This window comes from Pipistrellus kuhlii, unplaced genomic scaffold (assembly GCF_014108245.1).
Source record: "Pipistrellus kuhlii isolate mPipKuh1 unplaced genomic scaffold, mPipKuh1.p scaffold_m20_p_1, whole genome shotgun sequence".
Taxonomy (NCBI): domain Eukaryota; kingdom Metazoa; phylum Chordata; class Mammalia; order Chiroptera; family Vespertilionidae; genus Pipistrellus; species Pipistrellus kuhlii.
In genome coordinates, this window is record NW_023425404.1 from 107,071,850 (window position 1) to 107,092,168 (window position 20,319).

At 41.9% G+C, this 20,319-nt stretch overlaps 1 protein-coding gene and 1 long non-coding RNA gene across 6 annotated transcripts in view; both read right to left on the minus strand.

The window, feature by feature from the left end:
• TRDMT1 (tRNA aspartic acid methyltransferase 1) overlaps positions 1 to 13,262 on the minus strand; it is a 39,897-nt gene extending 26,635 nt beyond the window's left edge. Inside the window, exon 1 of one of the 5 annotated variants that reach the window (XM_045587839.1) lies at positions 12,558 to 13,262. In XM_045587839.1, the coding sequence (XP_045443795.1) occupies positions 12,558 to 12,771 (214 nt within the window). In that variant the 5' untranslated portion in view covers positions 12,772 to 13,262. The remainder of the gene's footprint in view (positions 1 to 12,557) is intronic. The other 4 variants (XM_045587836.1, XM_036459244.2, XM_036459191.2 and 1 more) reach the window with 4 other exon arrangements.
• Positions 13,263 to 14,307: 1,045 nt separating this feature from the next.
• Positions 14,308 to 19,332, minus strand: LOC123653166. Its single transcript, XR_006742806.1, has 2 exons — positions 18,100 to 19,332; positions 14,308 to 14,593 (listed from the first exon to the last, which is right to left on the minus strand). It is a non-coding gene; the product is annotated as an uncharacterized LOC123653166 (long non-coding RNA).
• Between the last annotated feature and the right edge of the window lie 987 nt (positions 19,333 to 20,319).

A 20,319-nucleotide genomic window follows, 5' to 3' on the forward strand; every position in this document is an offset into this window, starting at 1 on the left:
CTGGAACTAACAGTGATGAAGAAGAGAACAGTGATGCAACAGAGGCTGAATAAACTGATATGCTGCATAATATCATAGTACTAGTATGCAAACATTCCTGCAGTAATCTATATTAAGAAAAGTGTAATATGCAAATTGATTGAACGACAGAACAGCAGAATGACCATCCAGATGACCATGCTGTGACACACACTGGCACCAGGCCAGCCAAGGCCGGTGCAATACGATTGGTCGGGGGGCCCTGCCATTGCCCCATGACTGCCCCACAAGGGAGGCGCAGGCCACCCTCTATGGGACGATTAATCAGGGGGCTCCGCGGAACCAGGGGGTGTGACAGTGAACGTGGGCAGCACCAGGCCAAGGTGGGTGTGGGTGAGGGGACAGGGCTGTGAAGCCAGCAGACAGGGGAAGGAACGCCTATCCTTGCATAAATTTCATGCATCAGGCCTCTAGTTACTAAATAAAAATGTTTTCTCTTTTATATTTAAAATATTGATTTCTTAATTTTAGGTTGGAAAAGTGGGGGGCATCTTACACATGGGGGCATCTTATACACAGAAAAATACGGTAATAGCAGTTCCCACAAAGAGCTGCTATAAAAAGTAAATGAAATATGTAAAACACCTAGTATATAGTGATTTTCAATAATTATTAAAATTCCTTTTCATTGCCTGATTTCTCATTGCCTGACTTCTAACTGGATAAAAGTTATAGATATTATAGATAAAACTAGGGGCCCAGTACACAAGTTTGTGCACCTTGAAAGGAACTGTGAGCATCAAGGCAGCAGTGGGCACAGGGGCAAGTATCAGCCCCACCGTCCATGCCCCTGCCCGGCCCCTCCCACCATGGCCCTTGGTCCGCTTTCTGCTGGCAGCCCCACTCCTACTGCCGCTGCTCCCACACACTGACAGTACCAGCCCCATTCACACCCGCTGATGGCGCAGAGCGATTGGGGCCGGTGCCAGCAGCAGGTGTGAGAGGCAGCTGCCAGCCCTAATGCCTCAGGAGCAGGGAGAGGTTGAGAAGCCCTGAAGGGTGATCAGGGCCAACAGTTGCCACACGCACACACTGATGGCACCCAGCAATTGGGGTCGGCACTGGGTAGGAATCGCGGCTCCAACACTGGCAGCAGGTGTGAGCAGGGCTGGCGCCTGCAGCAGGTGTGAGCACTGGGAAGGACTGTGGCATGTAGGAGCAAAGAATTTTCAGTAACCACCAGAGGCTCGCCCTTATAACAGCAACTGGCACCTCGTTTTGGTCTGGCACTCCCGCTCACCTGCTCCACCATCCTGCCACAGCCAATGCCCATCACACTCCACACATACCCCCTGGTGGTCAGTAGATGTCATAGTGACCAGTTGTTCAGTTGTTCTACCATTTGGTCTATTTGCATATTAGGGTTTTATATATATAGACAAAATAATAATTATTTTATTAAAACTAAAAAATTATACAGTGAGAAAACAAGTTAGAACTGTTTATTTGGATGACAAATTTCAGGGAAAATATTCTGAAATATTTTAGAGTGACATAAGAAGAAGAGATCGTCTTTTACAAAACCCAGTAACTAGATGGTTCCAATCTCTACTATAAAACACTAAGAGAAAATAGACTAGTAAATTTGAATCCCAAGAGATCAGCATTACCTAAAGGAAAAATTTTCCTTTTTATCTTTTAATTGTTAGGTAACAATCAAAGCAGCAGCATTCTAAGGGGAAAACAGAGCTTATTTAATGATAGCTGTTCTATCTCTTTCTAATAGCCAATGTTATGATAAAAATAATGTAAATAAGTCTGGCCATGCAAAAATATTTATCTAGAGATTACTGAGGAAAGAAAATAATGTGAGGTTATCATTGTGCCAAAATTCCAACACTTTTGCTTCTGATATTTTGAGTATAACATAGTGTAGTTATTAATATTGGTATTGCTATTAATGTCATTCATATTAGATCTTTGAGTTGTTTATTTACTGTAAGATTGTGCTAAGTTTTCTAAATGTTGATAATGATTACTAATAATAAAATAAACCTTAATTTCTTTGATCTTTCAGACTTTCATTTAACAGCTCTTTGAATGATTACTACTCCACAGCTCTTTTTACAAAAGGTGTTTGGTGTTTAAAATAATTTATTGTACTAAAATTAAGAAATCACTCCTTACATCAAGTTTTAATAATTTTTAAGATAAAATCACTTAGAAAGTGATATGAGATTGCTTATTTTAAAATTCCCTTTTGTTTAAAGGGAAAATAAACCTTTATTTTATTTTTTTTCTTATTTTAGAGACCTTACAAAGGGAGATGATCAGTGTTCTATGTGGACATTTTATTTATAAAATACACATAGGTCAATTTTTTAAAAAATATGAAAGCTTCAAATGTTCTTTTTCTGAACTCATATCAGTAAATTTACACTCCTGCGGTTCTCCAGGATTCTTTCTGGACTCTAGCCAAATCGTTTACTGCTTACAAGTTTAGTACTTCACCAAACTCCTTCCTGTTAAAATCCGAAGTTCTTAGCGTAATCTGGACCCTGTGTACTCATACAGAATTCTCTCTCAGCATTATCCCTTGACAATCCCCACATTCTCTTCCAATTCACACTTGTCACACTCATACACATATACTTTTCCTTCGGGTAATAGCAAACTACTACCATGCCCCAAATGGGCCATAATTTCTCAAACCTAGTATCACTGCATATAGTTACAAGACCTATCCTATGCTGCCCAACCACTAACACCAGCTCTCTTGTACTGGATCATTCTTATTGGTTCCTCAGGACTCATTCAGCTCAGGCATGACTCCTCCATGAAGCTCTCAGCAGGAAAGTTCTGCTTTTATACCAGGACACTGTCTCTCTCTCACTAGACTATGCTATCTGACAGAACTCAGGCCATGTCTCATGCACCTGGGCACTTGCAGCACCCAGGAACTACCACAAATGGTACCTACTGGCCTTAAAATCAACTCGTAATTACTGTTAATTACAGTCTTCATTGTCCTAATCCTAAGAACAGGACTAGCTTAAATAAACTTTAATAAGCTTGTACTTATGTGATTATCTATGACTTCTTCAAAGTTCATTTTTAAGTAGATTGACATTTAGGTCAAATTTTTACCTTGGAAACAAAATTAAGATAAATTCTATTTATCTTAGAAATATCTTAAAATTAAGATAAATTCTATTTATCTTAGAAATATCTTAAATCCAGCAGCAATAGTGATGCTGTCAGGCAGTTAGTATTTATGATAGTACCTATTATGTCCTGGGCAGGCTTCTAGGTACTCAGAAAACAAGACTAGTGGACATTGTGTTCTGCTTTGCCAGTAGTCCCAGATTTTCTTTGGGGATCTTAACTTACTATTTTTTAAAGTGGTTCAGACAGCCCCAAATTCTCCACCCCCAGTTTCTATGAAAGCATGTGTAAAACACCTAAATATTTCTCTGCAAACCTTGTCCATGTAGCATTCAACAAATATAACCTATGATTTTTAAAATCAAGACTGTCATGGGCACACACTACAGAGATCTTTTAGAGAAAATATTTTCATATGTGCTGAAGAGGAAAATTTAGGATATGAATATCTAGTTATCTAGCTATTTCTCTGCCTGTGCTTGAATTTAGTGCCACCATTTCCAACTGTGTAGCTTATGCAGTTTACTTGACCTCATTATGTCTCAGTGTCTTTAGCTGTAAAATAGAGATAATAAAGTACCTATTCAAATGGTTTTCTGAGGATTACATTATGAATGTATTTAAAGTTCTTACATTTCTGCTGGCCAATCACTCAATAAATCTTTAACAATCTTTATTATATAGGATTCCCCATGCTGTGCTTTACATTCTTATGACTATTCTGTAACAACCAATTTGATATATATATATATATTATCAGAGAGGAAGGGAGAGGGGAAGAGAGTTAGAAACATTGATGAGAAATATCAATTAGCTGTCTCCTGCACACCCCCCACCGGGGATGTGCCCTCAACCAAGGTACATGCCCTTGACTGGAATCGAACCTGGGATCCTTGAGTCCACAGGCCGAAGCTCTATCCACTGAGCCAAATCAGTTAGGGCCAATTTGTACTTCTTAATCCCTTCACCTTTTTCATCCATTCCCCAAATCCCCTCCCATCTGGCAACTGTCAAAATGTTCTCTGTATCTAAGTCTGTTTCTATTCTGCTTGTTAGTTTTTTGGGGTTTAGTGTCAATGCTTGATACATATTTATTGTCATGTTATTATCTATATTTTTTGTCTTTTCTTAAAGCCAATCCTGGTTTGATAGTGATGAACTCCTTTAGCTTTTTCTTGTTTGTGAATCTCTATCTGACCCTCAATTCTAAATGAGAACTTTGCTAGGTAATGTTGGCAGTAAGTTTTTACTTTTCATCACTTTGAATATTTCTTGTCACTCCCTTCAGGCCTGCAAAGTTTCGTTAAGAAATCAACTGAGCTGGGACCGGTTTGGCTCAGTGAATAGAGCGTCGGCCTGCAGACTAAAAGGTCCCGGGTTCAATTCCAGTCAAGGGTATGTACCTTGGTTGTGGGCACATCCCCAGTGGGGGGGGAGGGGTGCAGGAGGCAGCTGGTTGATGTTTCTCTCTCATCGTTTCTAACTCTCTGTCCCTCTCAATTCCTCTCTGTGTAAAATCAATAAAATTTTTAAAAAAAGAAATATTAAAAAAAAGAAAAAGAAATCAATTGAGTCTTATGGGAGTTCCCTGTAGGTAACTGCTTTTCTCTTGCAGCTTTTAAAATTCTCTGTCTTTGACCTTTTGCATTTTATTTATGATGTGTCCTGGTATGGGCCTCTGGGTTTATTTGTTTTGGACTCTCTGCACTTCCTGCACTTGTATGCCCATTTTCCTATTCAGGTTAGGGAAGTATTCTGTCATTATCTTTTTTTCAAATAGGTTTTCAATTTCTTGCTCTGTTTCTTCTCCTTCCAGCACCACCATGATGCAAATTTTGGTATGACTGAAGTTGTCCCAGAGGTTCCTTATGCTATACTTATTTTTTAAAATTTATTTGATTGATTTTGGAGAGAAGAAAGAAAAGGGAGAAGCACTGATTTGTTATTCCACTTATTTGTGCATTCAAAGGTTGATTCTTCTATGTGCCGACGGGGTAATTGAACCCAAAACTTTAGCATATCGGAATGATGCTCTAACCAGCTGAGCTAATTGGACAAGGTATCATTGTAAAACAAATTTTTTTTCTTTTTGCCGTTTTGATTATGTGGGTTTTGCTTCCTTATATCCCAAATTGCTAATTTGATTCTCAGCTTTATCAACTCTACTCTTAATTCTTAATTCCCTATAATCATTCGTTAGTGTAACTTTCATTTCTCACTGCTTTTTTTTTATTTTATGGTTTCCATGTTTTTTTTCATGCTGTTCAAGATCTCACTAAGTTCAATGAGCATCCTTAAAACCAGTGTTTTGAATTATGCATCTAACAGATTGCTTCCTTCCATTTTGTTTATTTTTTTCTGGATTTTTGTTCTGTTCTTTCATTTAGGCCATGTTTCTTTGTTTTCTCATTTTGGTACCCCTCCCACCCCCATGCTTGTTTCTATGTATTAGAGCTGCTATGTCTCCCAGGCTTGGTAGAGTGGCCTCACGTAGTAAGTGCTCCATGGTATCCAGTGGCACAGAATCCCCAATCATTCCAGAACTGGGCACTCTAGGTGTGACACCACCTCCAACCATGTGGCCTGTGTCTGTGTACACCTCCGGTTGTAGCTGAGTCTTGAATGCTGTTGGCACAACACTGAGAGGAAGTTACCTCCAGACTATTGGCTGCAGGGACTAGCTGGGACTACCTATCACTGTGGAGGATCAGCTGTGCAGGAGCCTACCCCATGGAACAGGACTTACTTCAGTGCGGTTCTGGTGCCCACTGAGTCTTCCCATTGAGTGTGTTGCTTATGGAGGTGATTGGGGTTGTGCTTCTCCATGGTCTGAAGATGTCCACTGGGTGTGCTGGCTCTGGGGTCTCCCAGGAGGTGCAAGCCAAGGTCAGCCACTGCCTATGTTTCACCCAGAGCCACCTGGCATGTACTACAAGTAATCTACATATGGCTGCTACTTGTGTGGAGCTTGGATGTGCCCAGGTGAGGCCAAGCCATGAACCAAGGCCGGCTGCTGCTAGGGCCAGAGGTCATGTAGCAGAGGTACAGGACACACTGAGGACAGATGCTGCTTGTTTGAGAGATTTTAGGAAAGTCTGAAACATGGGCTCAGTCAGGCCATTCATATGAAAAAGATAATAGAAACAGTTTGGTTGGGCCCACCAGGTGGGTGGGGCGAGGCCTAAAAGAATCCCAAGGGCAGGATGAACAGTGATAGCCAGGTTGATGGAGACTTGGACGTGGTGACCATCTGCCAGGTCTTTGGGTTCAGGGGGTCTCAAAAAAGGAACCATGGGCTCTGCCAACACTCTGGCGAAAGCTGTCCCCCTCCACCAGCTCTTGCCCTGAAGTCAGACAATTCAGTTCCTGCTTGTATGTCCCTGATGCCTTTTGAACTGCTGCTCTATTGCTGGAGCTGAGAGGGAGCCGAGTAACTGCTTGGGCTTCCAGCTGACCTCCAACTCACTCAGCCACACTTCCTGCTGGTTTTTACAGCCAGAAGTTATGAGGATCCTGGGCCTGGTGTGGGGCTGGGACCACTTGTATCTCAAGGAAGACCTCTATAGCTGACTTCCCTCCTAATTTTTATCCAATATATGTGGATGTGGGACTAGGTCATTCCAAGTCTCTGCCCCTCCTATCAGTCTCAATGTGGCTTCTTCGTCTTCTTTTAAAATACAATATATATATATATATTGATTTTAGAGAGGAAGAGAGAGCGAGAGAGAGAAACATCAATGATAAGAAATAATTGATGGGCTGCCTCCTGCACAACCCCTAATAAGGATCAATCCTGCAACCCACACATAATGCCCTTGACTGGAAATGAACCTGGGAAATGAACCTTCAGTCCAAAGGCTGATGCTCTATCCACTGAGCCAAACCAGCTAGGGCATGGCTTCTTCTTTATATCTTAGTTGTAAAACTTCCATTCAGCTAGATTTCAGATGGGTCTGAATAATAGTTGCTCTGTTATTTAGTTATAATTGTGATGCAGTGCTGAGATGATTCAAGTACCACATGTTTTAGACTTATAAGTCTATATTTGGGCACATATCCTTAGATGTGGTAGGCAGAACTTACATGACAATAGGGACTTTGAAAATATGATTAAGGATCCTAAAAAGAGATTTTCCTGAGTTACACAGATAGGCATAATGTAATCACAAGAAGGATGGACAAGGATTAAAGTCAGAGAAGTAGATGTAATGAGGGAAGGAGAGGTCAGAGACAAAGACTAGAAGATGTTACACTTCTGGCTTTGAAAAAATTCAAGATATTTCAAGTGAAAACAGAAAGCTATAATTTATTATAATATTCATGGGTATGTGTAGAATTAATATTGAAAAGATACAGTCTAAGTCCTCAATAGGTTTATTCTTACATGAGCATCATATATGATTTTTAAATTCCTTTTTTACCTGTATAGCATCAGTATTTCCCAGTAAACCGTAATCTCTAGATGAAAAGAACATAATTGTCCTGTTATTGCTGCATCCCCAGCACAGTAACTGACAAAGAAACCACTCAATAATAACATGCTGGATGAATAAATGTATGTTTTCAATATTTCCCAATTTATTGTTTTCTAATTTATCTTTATTGCTGAAAGTATTACAGATGTCTCGTTTGTTTGTTTGTTTGTTTTCCCATTGACTCCCTCCACCCCACACCTGTCCCTTCCAGGCCTTCACCACACTATCATCTGTGTCCATGGGCTATGCACATAAGTCTCCCCACTCCACGCCTGATCCTGCCTTCCCTCTGAAATTCGTCAGTCTGTTTCATGCTTCTATGTCTCTAGATCTATTTTGTTCATTAGATTCCACATATGAGTGAGATCATGTGATACATGTCTTTCTCTGACTGGCTTATTTCACTTAGCATAATACTTTCCAGGTCCATCCATTCTGTTGCAAATGGTAAGAACTCCTTATTTTTAAAATATATTTTTTTTATTGATTTTTTACAGAGGAAGGGAGAGAGAGAGAGAGAGTTAGAAACATCGATGAGAGAAATTCATCGATCAGCTGCCTCTTGCATGCACCCTACTGGGGATGTGCCTGCAACCAAGGTACATGCCCTTGACCAGAATCGAACCTGAGACCCTTCAGTCTGCAGGCTGATGCTCTATCTACTGAGCCAAACCGGTTTCGGCAGAACTCCTTATTTTTAATGCTGTATAGGATTCTATTGTGTAAATGTACCACAGCTTTTTTTATCCAACTAACCCATGGGTATTTGGGCTGTTTCAGATCTTAGCAATTGCAAATATATGTTATGAACAAAGAGGTGCATACATTCTTTCTGATTGATGTTTCAGGTTTCTTAAGATACATTTCTAGAAATGAGATCATTGGGTCAAATGGGAGTTCAATTTTTAATTTTTTGAGGAAACTCCATACTGTTTTCCACAGTGGCTGTACCAGTCTGCATTTCCCACCAGCTGTGTACCAAGGTTCCCTTTCTAAATGTGTCATATAAGACAAAAAGAATATAAATGTAAAATGGCATTTTTAAATATTCAACTTCACTAGTAATCAAAAAGTTTAAATAATTTTACCTAATAAATTATTTCAGTTTAAATGTTATATTAGCATACTTATGGCAACACAGTTTATTGGATAAACCCCTTTAAAATATAAGTTGACAATATTATCAACTTTTAAAATGTCCCTGCTCTATAACTAATGTATTCATTCAACAAATATTTATTGAGCACTCACTATGCAACAATCACTATTCTAGGTGCTAAGAATGTAGCAGTGAACAACATGGGAAATAAACAAATCCCACCCAAAACAAACAAAAATATCTCCACCTTCAAGGAGCTTACATTTTAGAAGGGGAGGCAGTTGAATAAAATCATAAACAAGTAAAATACATAGTGTAATAGGCAGCAATACGTGCTAAGAGGAAAATAAAAGAGAAAGGGGGATAGGCAGAATGGGCAGAGACCACAGTTTTCTATAGTGATGGGAGAAGATGATCCTGAAGACAACAATGGAAAACTCCATGGCCATAAAAAAGAAGAAAAGCTTACCTTTTGTGACAGCATGGATGGACATGGAGATAATTATGCTAAGTGAAATAAGCCAGTCAGAGAAAGACTTATATGTGGGATCTAATGAACAAAATAAACAGATGTACTAAATAGAAACAGAGGCATGAGTACATAGAACGACTGAGAGCTGTCAGAGGGGAGAGGGAGGGTGGACTAAATAAAAGGTGAAGGGATTTACCAAAGAACATATGTGTGTGACCCATGGACACAGACAACAATGTCATGATGGACAGAGGGAAGGGAGGCAGGATCTAGGTAGAGGTGGGTAAAGGAGGGGGAGGGAAATGGGGACATCTGTAATAATATCAACAATAAAAATAAAGTAAAAAAATAAAGACAAGGGATTAGTCATGTGACTATCTAGGGAAGGCATTCCAGATAGGGTGAACAGCAAGTACAATGGCCCTGAGGCTCAGATGTTCTTGGTGTGTTTACTTGTTTACTGGTAATGAGACCATCATCCCTCATCTACTCTCAAGGAGTTAATATTGGTAAGAGGATAATGTGCACCTTCCCAATATTTTTCTTACTCACACCACACACACACACACATTCACACACACACACACACACACACACACACACACTGTATGTATGTATCCAAATATAAAACAACTAGAATAAAAGTCAACCCCCAGTCATTTTCCCTTTGAGAAGATCCAATTAGATTTATGAACATTTTCATTATAAATGATGGAAGAATATAGCTGAAATAGTCAAGTAGCCTCATGTTATAAAACATTAATTCAGCTCAGAGGCAGTAGGAAGGCTCTAGAACAGTGTCAACCAAGGAAAGCTACTCTGAAGAGGCCACATATGAACCAAGACATGAAAAATGAAATGCATCTGCTTTGGAAATCTGGGGTTAAAGCACTGTGATAGAGACTATAGCAAAGGCCAGAATGTAGCAGGAACGGGAGGGTTGGAGGAATACAGACAAAAAGAATAGTGTGCCTGAAAAAGAGAACCAGAGGCAGAGAGAAGCCAGATATCACAGGCCTAGTAAGAATATGGGACTGTGATTCTAACCTCAAATGAAAACCAGTCAAGAAAGGAAGTGACATGATCCAGTTTACTGTACAAAAAGACCATTCTGCTACTATGTGGAGAAAGGATGGAGTGAGAAAGCAGAGTGGAAGCAGGGGGGCAGTTAGGAAATTACTTTAATATTTTAATTAAGAGAAAGTATAGCTTAGATTCACAGCGGTGGCAGTGATAATAGGAATAAATATGTGTACAAATTCAGGTTACATTGGCTAACAGGAGAGAAAATATGTAATTGTTTCATTAACAAAAAAATTAAAATCATGCTATTGCCCCTATCAAATTAGCAAAAGTTAAAACTGGATAATACAAGTCCTGAAGACTACATAGTTAAGACTATATACTTTATAAACTTCTGAAAAGCAATTAGGTATTATTATCAAAAGCATTAAAAATAATCTCATAATTTTTGACCTAGTAACTGACACAAAATCAATATTTTATTGTTGAATGAATTAATTCAACTTTTAGAAAACATGCTTTAAGAGAAAAATCAGGATTTATGCTCCAGGATACAACTAGCACATTTACACTTGCAATATCCAACACTTAAGGAGTGGCCGAACCATAGCGTATGGTAAAGTGATAAGCAACATTTAAAATCACGTTTCAAGATCTAAGGGAAAATTAACTGGAGTTTTGTTTTCATGCCGGTAAGTTGTTTTGTTTGTTTGTGGTTTGTTTTCAATAGCAAAGGTGGAGATTTATTGAAGAACAAGTACAGACTCCCACATGGGGAGAGGGAGAGAGTCCCACAGAACGGACTCCCACTCAGGGAGGGGGACAGGGTCCCCCATTCTGGTAAGTTTTGATATGACAACTGCACAGGGGACAGCTAACAAATAACTGGTAATAAAAATTTAACAAAAACCTAGGCCAAAACCAAAACTCAATACATATTTTCAGAAAACTTACATGCTCAACTCATTCCACATTGTTTGTATCTTACGCTATTCAGTCTCTTGTTACCCTTGGTACTAAAAAAGGAAGCAGGGGAGTTTCAGTTTTGTGGTTGTCTTAGTAACCTCAGTATAAACATGCACAAAGTCTGTCTGTCACTCTGTCCCCAGTGCCTCGCACAGTACCTGGCACAGAACAGGGGCTTGCTCAATCCATCTTTTTTGGGTGAAAATCACCAAAAATAAACTCAGTTCCAACTTAGCACCGAAGAATTTTTAAAACGTCCAACTGAAAGAGGTGCATAAAAACTATAGTGCTGATAGTGATTGATACCATTTTTGAGTGGCTACAATCTACCGGGCATTATTAAACCGCATGCTTCCGGTCTCCACGCCTCACATTAATCCCTCTCTGAAAGAATTGCTTTTCACATTTTAAAGCCAGAAAACAGGTTCAAAAATGGTCTGTAAGAGATCAACCGAAGGACTTGTATACATGCATATAAACATAATCAATGGATATAAGACATGGGGGGCAGGGGCCACAGGTGAAGGCACATGAGGGGAGGGGGGGAGGAAGGTAGGCTGAGGGGAGGTCAAGGGGGAAAGGCGACATATGTACTATTTGTAATGTTTCAAACAATTTTTAAAAAAGTTTAAAATAAAGAACTAGCCCAGAGTCACACAGCAATGGAGTTTGAACTCAGCCCCTCCCGCGCCGAAGTGCACCTGGACCTGATGCACCGCGAAGGGGACTTCTTCTCGGTGATGTACACGCAGGCGTCTTCAAACTACGGCCCGCGGGCCACATGCGGCCCGCAGAGGAGTCTGATCCGGCTGAGCGCAGCCGAGGTGTTACAGTAGGAATTAGTAGTTCATATAGTCCGGCCCTCCAGCTCTCTGAGGGACCGTGATCTGGCCCCCACTTTAAAAAGTTTGAGGATGCCTGATGTACAGGGACCAGCTCTCGGGGGTCACTGTTTGGACCATGGATGGCAGGGACCCCTTGGAGCCCGGGGTCACCAGGGAGACCCCACCAGACCAGCGACCTTCCCCCTTCGCCCCCCGGGACTTCCTGGGGCGGGACCCTCTTCCCACGCGGCGCGGCACGGCCACCTGTAGCCTGGGCACGGCACTGGCCGGGGCGCGCCCCTCCCGCCGTGGGGGTGTCCTGCAGTATGATCAGGGCCTGGCCTGGAGGATCGGGACCAGGAACTGAGCTCTCTGAAGCCCAGGACAGGAAGAAGAGTCTCCGCAGAGAGCTGGAGGGGCGGCCCGCAGGCGCTGTTTCCAGGACAACCGAGGCCCCGCGTCTCCGCCCCCGGCGCCTCGCCGCTCCGCCCCTCGCCGGAGCCAGAGCTCCGAGCAGCCCCCAGAGGAAATGGAGGCACCCTGTGCGCTCTCACCTCTCAGCGCCTGGTGCATGCCACCCACGCCGCTGTACAGTTCCAGCACCCGCAGGGGTTCCATTCCCGCGCCGCCGCCACCGCGGCCACCACCACCGCCGCCGCCGCCTCCTGGGAAGTAGGCCTTCCGGTCCCCTAACTTCTCCCTCCGCCGGCGCCGCGCCCTGGCCTCGGGTTCCGCGGCTTTTCGGTTCCGCCCCTTCCTGCAGCTCATGCTCAGGGCTTCACCGGGCAGCTGGGACCTGGGACTGACAGGGGTCCACAGTGGGACAAAGTGAATAGCAGCCACTCTGTGGCCTCATGTACGATTTGTCACCTTCTAAGGTGTGTTCAAGAAGGGCCTTGGGAGGGAAGAAATGTGGAGCTCAGTGGATGGGCAAAATTTGCCTTTTGCCTCAAAATAATTGGAAGCCAGAAAACTCACTTTTCAGGCATGCGGCTTTTCTGGAAGTCCCTCCAACGCCTGAATTGTTCCAACCACTTTCCATCAGCCTTGAGCACATAGCCCGTGCTTGGGTTATGGCGATAGGTCTGACCAGCCTCTTCCCCAGAGAAGGTCCCAGAGTTACAAGTATGGAAATAGCACCTGTGCAACAGAGTCCTGGTACCTGCTATCACTGTTAGTGGCACTACTTACATTTTAGCTTGGAAACTACCCCTCCATAGGATATGCTGTCAATGCAATATAGGACTGTTTATGGACCTCCAAATGCGAGGGCCTTTCTTCTCCAGGATGGTCCAGTGACCAAATTATTATAAACTAGAGGCCTGATGCACGAATTTTGTATGGAGGGGGGTGGGGAATGGGATGTGTGTGTCCCTTAGCCCAACCTGTACCCTCTCTAATCTGGTATTTCTCTCACAATCCAGGACTTCTTGCTCCCATCTGCTCACCTGCCTGCCTTCCTGATTGCCCCTAACAGCATCTGTCTGCCAGCCTGATCACCTACTAACCACTCCCTGCCAGCCTAATCGACGCCTAACTGCTCCCCTGCCAGGCCAATTGCATCTAACTACCCTCCCCTCCCACCTGGTCACTCCTAACTGTCCTCCCCTGCCATCTTGGTCACCCCTATCTATCTTCCCCTGCAGAAATGGTCATCCCCAACTGCCCTCTCCTGCTGGCCTGGTTACACCTATCTGCCCTCCCTTGCCAGCCTGATCACCCCCAACTGCCTTCCCCTGCAGCCTGGGAGCCTCCAACTGCTCTGTCCTGCAGGCCTGGTCACCCCTGACTGCCCTCCAGTCCTGGTCACCACCCCAGTTGCCCTCCCCTGCAAGCCTGGTCCCCCCCCAACTGCCCTCCCCTGTAGGTCTAGGTCCCCCAAACTGCCCTCCCCTACTGGTCATCTTGCGGTGGCCATTTTGGAGGCAGCCATCTTGTGTTCACATGCGGGTGGCCATCTTTGACCACATGGGATAGCCATCTTGTGTGTTGGAGTGATGCTCAATTTGCATATTACTCTTTTAGTAGATAGGATTGGATTACAAACCAAGAAAGAAAAAAAAGCTATATGCTGGAGAAGCAATTTTCTCATAGTGAAGTGTCCTTGTGTTATTCCCATTACCGCCATAGGTCTTATAAGAAAAAATTAGGGAGGATCACTTGTAATAAGTTAACTGATTTATCAGAAACTTTGCACGTGTGTTATCATAACAACTAAAAGTATGACTACTGTTAATCTGAATTATAGAACAGTCTGATCCACATTGATGTGTCCTATGAATATTTAAATTGTAAATGTGTATGATACTTCAAATGTTTTGCATTTATTGGTCACTTATTTCAGATAAGAATGGTTGTGTGGTAGAAAGATAGCAGAGACCTGAGGTTAACCCTGGCATTACCATTAATTGGTTGTGTGTGACTCTGCCCTGAGCCTGGTTTCTTCATCTGTATAATGAAGGGGAAGGAAGAAGGGGAAATGATTGCTGAGGGCTATGCAGCTTCAAGGAAGGTCCTATGGCTGGCTCAATACTTGCAATGGGGGTCCTGATTGGACCACATATTAATTATCTGCTCAAATTGAAATGATCTAGAAAAGAGACATTTTAAAAATCTGCTTTAAGCAAATGTACTCTTAAAGCAACTCACAGAAATCATGTACAACACTAACATCATATATGATGCAAGAAGCAAACCTTCCTAATATTTATTACATAATATTAGTGCCATAAATAGATATCATGCCATATACAGTCAATAATCAACATATTTAATAAACCTAGAATCTGTTTAGCATTAGTGCTATAAATCAAAATAAATATGACCAAGGATCTTACCCTGTAGGGGAGAGACAGGACATAAATACGTGGAATAGTTCATGAAAAATACTAACCTCCTGGGAGAACAGGAAGTAGAATCTCATCCCCACGCAAGCTGGTTACAGACGGTTCACTCAGATATCTAAGTCTTCACAATAGATCCCCAGACTTATCTTTATTTGTAACTTTGCTTTCACTCTTCTTGAACTGCACTGTGAACCAGACTGGTCAGCATTCCCCAAGCACCATTTCCTGCTTATTCTTTGCTTGCCTAGAATTCTTCAAGACCCATACTCCCAGTGGAACCTTCCTTCCTGATCCCCAGGCTAGACACCCCCGCGTGTTTCAGTTCCTGAATCTACCCCATCCAGTTCTCTTAAATACAGATTCCACCTGCTCCTATCACCAACTCCTTTCAGTTCTCTTTAGCCCAGTTTTGACTTCCTATATGCCACATCATTCCTTTGCATAGTATTTTTTCTCTAAAGCCTATCGTGGGTGCTAATTATTTCAAGAATACAAACTTCTCTAAAATCATAATTTACAACTATCTCCATGGAAGCATCTGTCGATGTTAGGCTCCTTAAATTATGTGTGCATTCTCTTCCAACCTCTTGCACATCCACTTTGTGAGTTGGGAGCAGGAGGAATGCCCCAATCAGGAGTAGTTGAGGAATAAAGGATGGGCAGATAAATGTTAAAAAGAAGATATATATATTGAAACTCAGCACACTTTTTGAAAATGTAAATATCAAAACTTGGACTTCAGGATATCCAGTGCATTTTCCTTCAAAACACAGAAACATGCCTGGCCAGTATAGCTCAGTGGTTGAGCATCAACCTATGAACCAGGAGGACATGATTTGATTCCCAGCCAGGGCATACGTCCAGGTTGCAGGCTCAAGTCCCAGGTTGGGGAGTGCAGGAGGCTGCCAACCCATGTATCATCATTGGTGTTTCTACCTCTCTCTCCCTCTTCCTTCCTTTCTGAAATAAATAAAAAATATATTTTTAAAACACACACAAAGAAAAAACGCACTTGTAAAAAAAAAAAATGCTTCTCATGCCCTTGCTGTGTAGCTCGCTTGGAGCATCGGCCCATGCAGGTTTGATTCTCAGATACCTAGGTTTTGGGTTCAATCTCTTATCAGGGTGAGTATGGGAGGCAACCTATCAATGATTCTATCTCTGTCTCTATCTCCATCTCTCTCATCAATAAAAACCTATCCTCAGATGAGGATTTTTAAAAATGCTACTTCTCACCTGGCACATGTGAAGTATATCAGAAATAATTAAAGGATACAATATAACTCTAAGGATTATATTAAAATGATAATAGCATACTCAATTATTTAAGGGATCATTATTAACTTTAAATCTAATAATATTCTATTCTTCCTCTCCTGGGTTTCTCTGATCATTAATATCTAACAACATTAGAGTCTGCCAAATGCTTAAAATACTTTTAAAAATCATTTTTGAGGTTCCATGATCCAGGCAATTTTTTATTCCTCTGTGAAACATGCGGTGGATTCCTATACAGGCTCACCCACAGGTAGAGTATGCTTTGCTTATGCCAATTGGAATAATGAATAAATTGCATTTTGGTTTTACCTGCGACAAAATAGTCTTTATGAATTACATGGGAAAATTTTGAAAGTAGTCAAAATTTACTCATGGGAGTAAATTGGCAAAAAATGTCCTCAAGAGAGGAAATTACGTTCAGAAGAATCTTGAATTGGAAAGGCCCAGAAGAATCTTGAATTGGAAAGAGTGCTACTTGTGAGTTCCACTTATTCTAAACGCCTTTTACCGTGTTTCTGCTCAGTCAGCACTAGTCCTTGTCTCGTGAGCTGCTAATGAGAGGCCCAGAGTACTTCACAGAGTGGGGTGGTGGTAAAGGGCTTGAATTACTAAAAACTCTTCTTCAAAGTCATCTAAAATACAGTTCCTTTAAGATTTGCCCTCTGTACCGATTGTAAAGAGCTCTCCGCGTTCTGTAAGGAATTATGTTGTGGCTAAAACTGCAAGCTTCAGAGTCAAAGGGTGTAAACAGGAGTCATAAATCTGCTGCTTCCTAGCTTGGTGACTTGGGAAAAGCCACCCAACCTCTCTGAGACCACCGACGTCCACAGTGTGTGAAAATAGGACGCACGGTTGCTGTAAGGATTACATGAAAATTAAAAGCACTTAGCCCAGTGCCTAGCACAATATACACGCATGTTTTATAAATAGTATCTATGTAATAACATTCTCTGAGCAATGCATTCTCGGCCCTTCAGCTGTGTCATGTGGCACGACTGATCCTCGGGGTCAATGGCACTGTAGTTTGATGATGCCCATTTTAGGAGCCGTAGCTGAGCACTGGACCCTAAACAAGGCCAGATCATCAGGCTACAGCGTGGTGCAGAGGGCACAGACATGGAAGGCCCTCGGAGCTGGTGGGAGGAGGAGCCTGACGGGAGCAGAGTGAAGGAAAGGCTGGAAGTCTAGAAGCCATAGGGGTGCTAAGCATGGGTGCATAGCAACTCAGAAGGCAGCAGCACACAGTGAGAGAGACAATGCCCCGAAAGGCCAAGAAGGCTGTGAAAGGTGGGTGTACAGGCCTGGCAGTCTTAGGGGAAAATTATTCAAGTGACCTTAAAAGCGGGATGTATGAACTGGGAAACCTGGATAGAGGTGAGAGAGAACCCATTAGCATCATCCAATCATTTATTTTATTTTTCTTTTCCTGTGCAGGCACTGAAGAAACTTTAATCAAAACAACTTTAAAAGTATAAAAACTCTATACTCTATTTCTGACCATAAAGGAGCCAATAACAACAACAACAATAATAATAACAATTTAATACCTACTTCCAAAGCATAGCACTATTTTTAAATTTTCAAAAATAAATAAAAACTTAATTGATTCTCTAGAGCTACATTGTTCATTGGGTAGCCACTGGTCACATTTGGTGATTTGAGTTTGATTAACTTGCAAAATTTAGTTCCTAAATCACACTAAGCACCTTTCAAGTGTCCGATGGCTGCCGTGGCTGTTGGCTATTGTGCTGCTTAGCAAGGAGAGGACGTTTCCATCACCACAGAAAGCTCTGCTGGACAGAAGTGCTAGAGAGGGACAGTCTCTGCAAGTTATGACCCTTCTGGGTAGCCAGCCCATCATTCCATGAACAGTGTTGAAATGTGCAGCAATTGCCTAATTATTGCTTATTGGACCTGATTTAAAGCAAGTCCCCAAAAATATGGAGTGAAAGGAACTCAAATAAAAGCAGACTTTGTAGCGAAACATTTATCTTTTTTTTCCTCTGGTGTCCATTCATCTTATTTGTAGGCTGTCACAAGGGAAAAGAAACAGGAAACAGTGGATGTGTTCTGTCAGTGACAGGACAAACTTCCAGAAGAAAAAGAGCAGATGGAAAAGGATGAACTGCGTGGTTTCTTAAAGGAGTGGAATTTTTCTGTTGAGAGGTGAAGTCGAGTGACTTTTGGTTGTGAATACTATTTACACTTATCCTCTAAAGAAGAAAAAGAATATTTTTTAAAAAATTGGAATCAAGAGGAATATAATTATAGACTTTATGATGAAAAGCATAGACACCATAAAGTTTGTCTTATAGTTTGCCATTTCAAAGTACTCAAAGATTTTGACATTGATTTTTCTCTTTGAGGTTATTTCTGAAAAATATAACTTAAAAGTGGTTAAAAAAATAAATGAAATAAAAAATTATTTTCAGCAAATTTTAAACATTACATTTAAAGGTAGTGAAGTTATCTGTCTTTAAAACTGCTTTCATATGCTCAAGGAAAGTTAGATCTAGAAAGAACCTATTTCCTTAGCCCCAGCTAGAAGGCCTACTTGCCAGTGTATTTTTCCAACTATTTTTATATATAGTACCCTTTGTTCAAACAAAATGTCATCTAGAATCAGGGCCTAGAGGGAGAGGGAGAGTGAGCACACAGGTGCGCACACACACAGCTGTTGTGTTGTTGAAACTTGGTGATAGGGGACCCAGATCTTCCACCCCATTAACCCCCATAGCTGCCTTTAAGTGACCCTGTAGGACACGACTGCAAACCACTGATTCCTTCCTGCCTCAGTTTTAGAGATGGAGACACAGAGGTCCAGAGGTTTAGATAACTTGTCCCAGCCCACAACTAGGTGAAGAACAGGGAATTCCAACTCAGATTTCTCCCAGAGGTCTTTCCAGAATACTCTGAGATGTAGCCAAGGGTCCAAACTAAGACAGCCCTCTTCAGCAGAATGCATTGCTTCCTGAGAACAGACAGCTTGGCAACTTGTGAGCTCAGTGAAGGAAATCTGAAGGGAAAGGGCACTGCGTGTTATAATGATCAGTCAAAAGGTTGATTCTGCTTCACAAAAAAGGAACAATCTCAAAGTCTAATTAATAATATTTATAACAGACTAGAGGCCCAATGCAGCAGTGGCTTCATCTGGAAGGTCATCTGGGGGTTGTCCAGTTTAATTAGCATATTATGCTTTTATTATTATAGACTAGAGTCCCAGTGCATAAAGTTCATACATAAATAGGGGGTGTCCCTCAGCCCAGCCTGCACCTTCTCCAATCTGGGACCCCTTGGGGGATGTCTGACTGCTGGTTCAGGCCTGATCCCACAAACTGGCAGTCGGACATCACTCTCACACTCTGGGACTGCTGGCTCTTAACTGCTCTCCTACCTGCCTGCCAGCCTGATCGCCCCCTAACCGCTCCCCTACTGGCCTGATTGATGTCTAACTGCTCCCCTGCCAGCTCAATCACCTCCAATTGCCCTCCCCTGCAAGCCTGGCTCCCCCCAACTGCTCTCCCCTGCAGGCCTGGTCCCCCCCAACTTGCCCTCCCCTACTTGCCTGATCACTCACAACTGCCCTCCCCTGCTGGCCATCTTGTGGTGGCCATCTTGTTGTGGCCATCTTATGATGAGGTCACAGCAGCCATCTTATGACAATGTCACACAACTCCACCTGGGCTTTTATCATATAGGATTCTCTGCTGAGTCACCTCCTGCAAAGACAACTTGATACAGTGGAAGAAATATGGTCCTGAGAACAGACAGATTAATAGAATCCTGCTTCTAATACTTTCTTTATCTATGAAACAGGAGTAATATTTGTTAACAAGGTAGTTATCTGTATTCAATTATTATGTGTGTGTGTGTGTGTGTGTGTGTGTGTGTCTAGAACAATAATATTGACTTCTTTCTACTTTCTTAACAACTCTAGCATAAAATACAACTGTTTTTTTCTAACAATTATATACAGAAAGTTGTTTTTCTAGTATGTTTTCAAAAAGAATGTACAACCAAGAGATTAGTTTGCACATTATCTAACAAGATATATTTCCTTATTGTTTTCTGGAAGCCTGCATTATTTCAGGTGGAAAAACAAGTCTCACAATGGGAATAGAGGAGATAAAAATGTAATGGTTTCAAGAGCTGTTATTACTTTGCTCCTTTCTTTAGTAATTTATCTGAACAT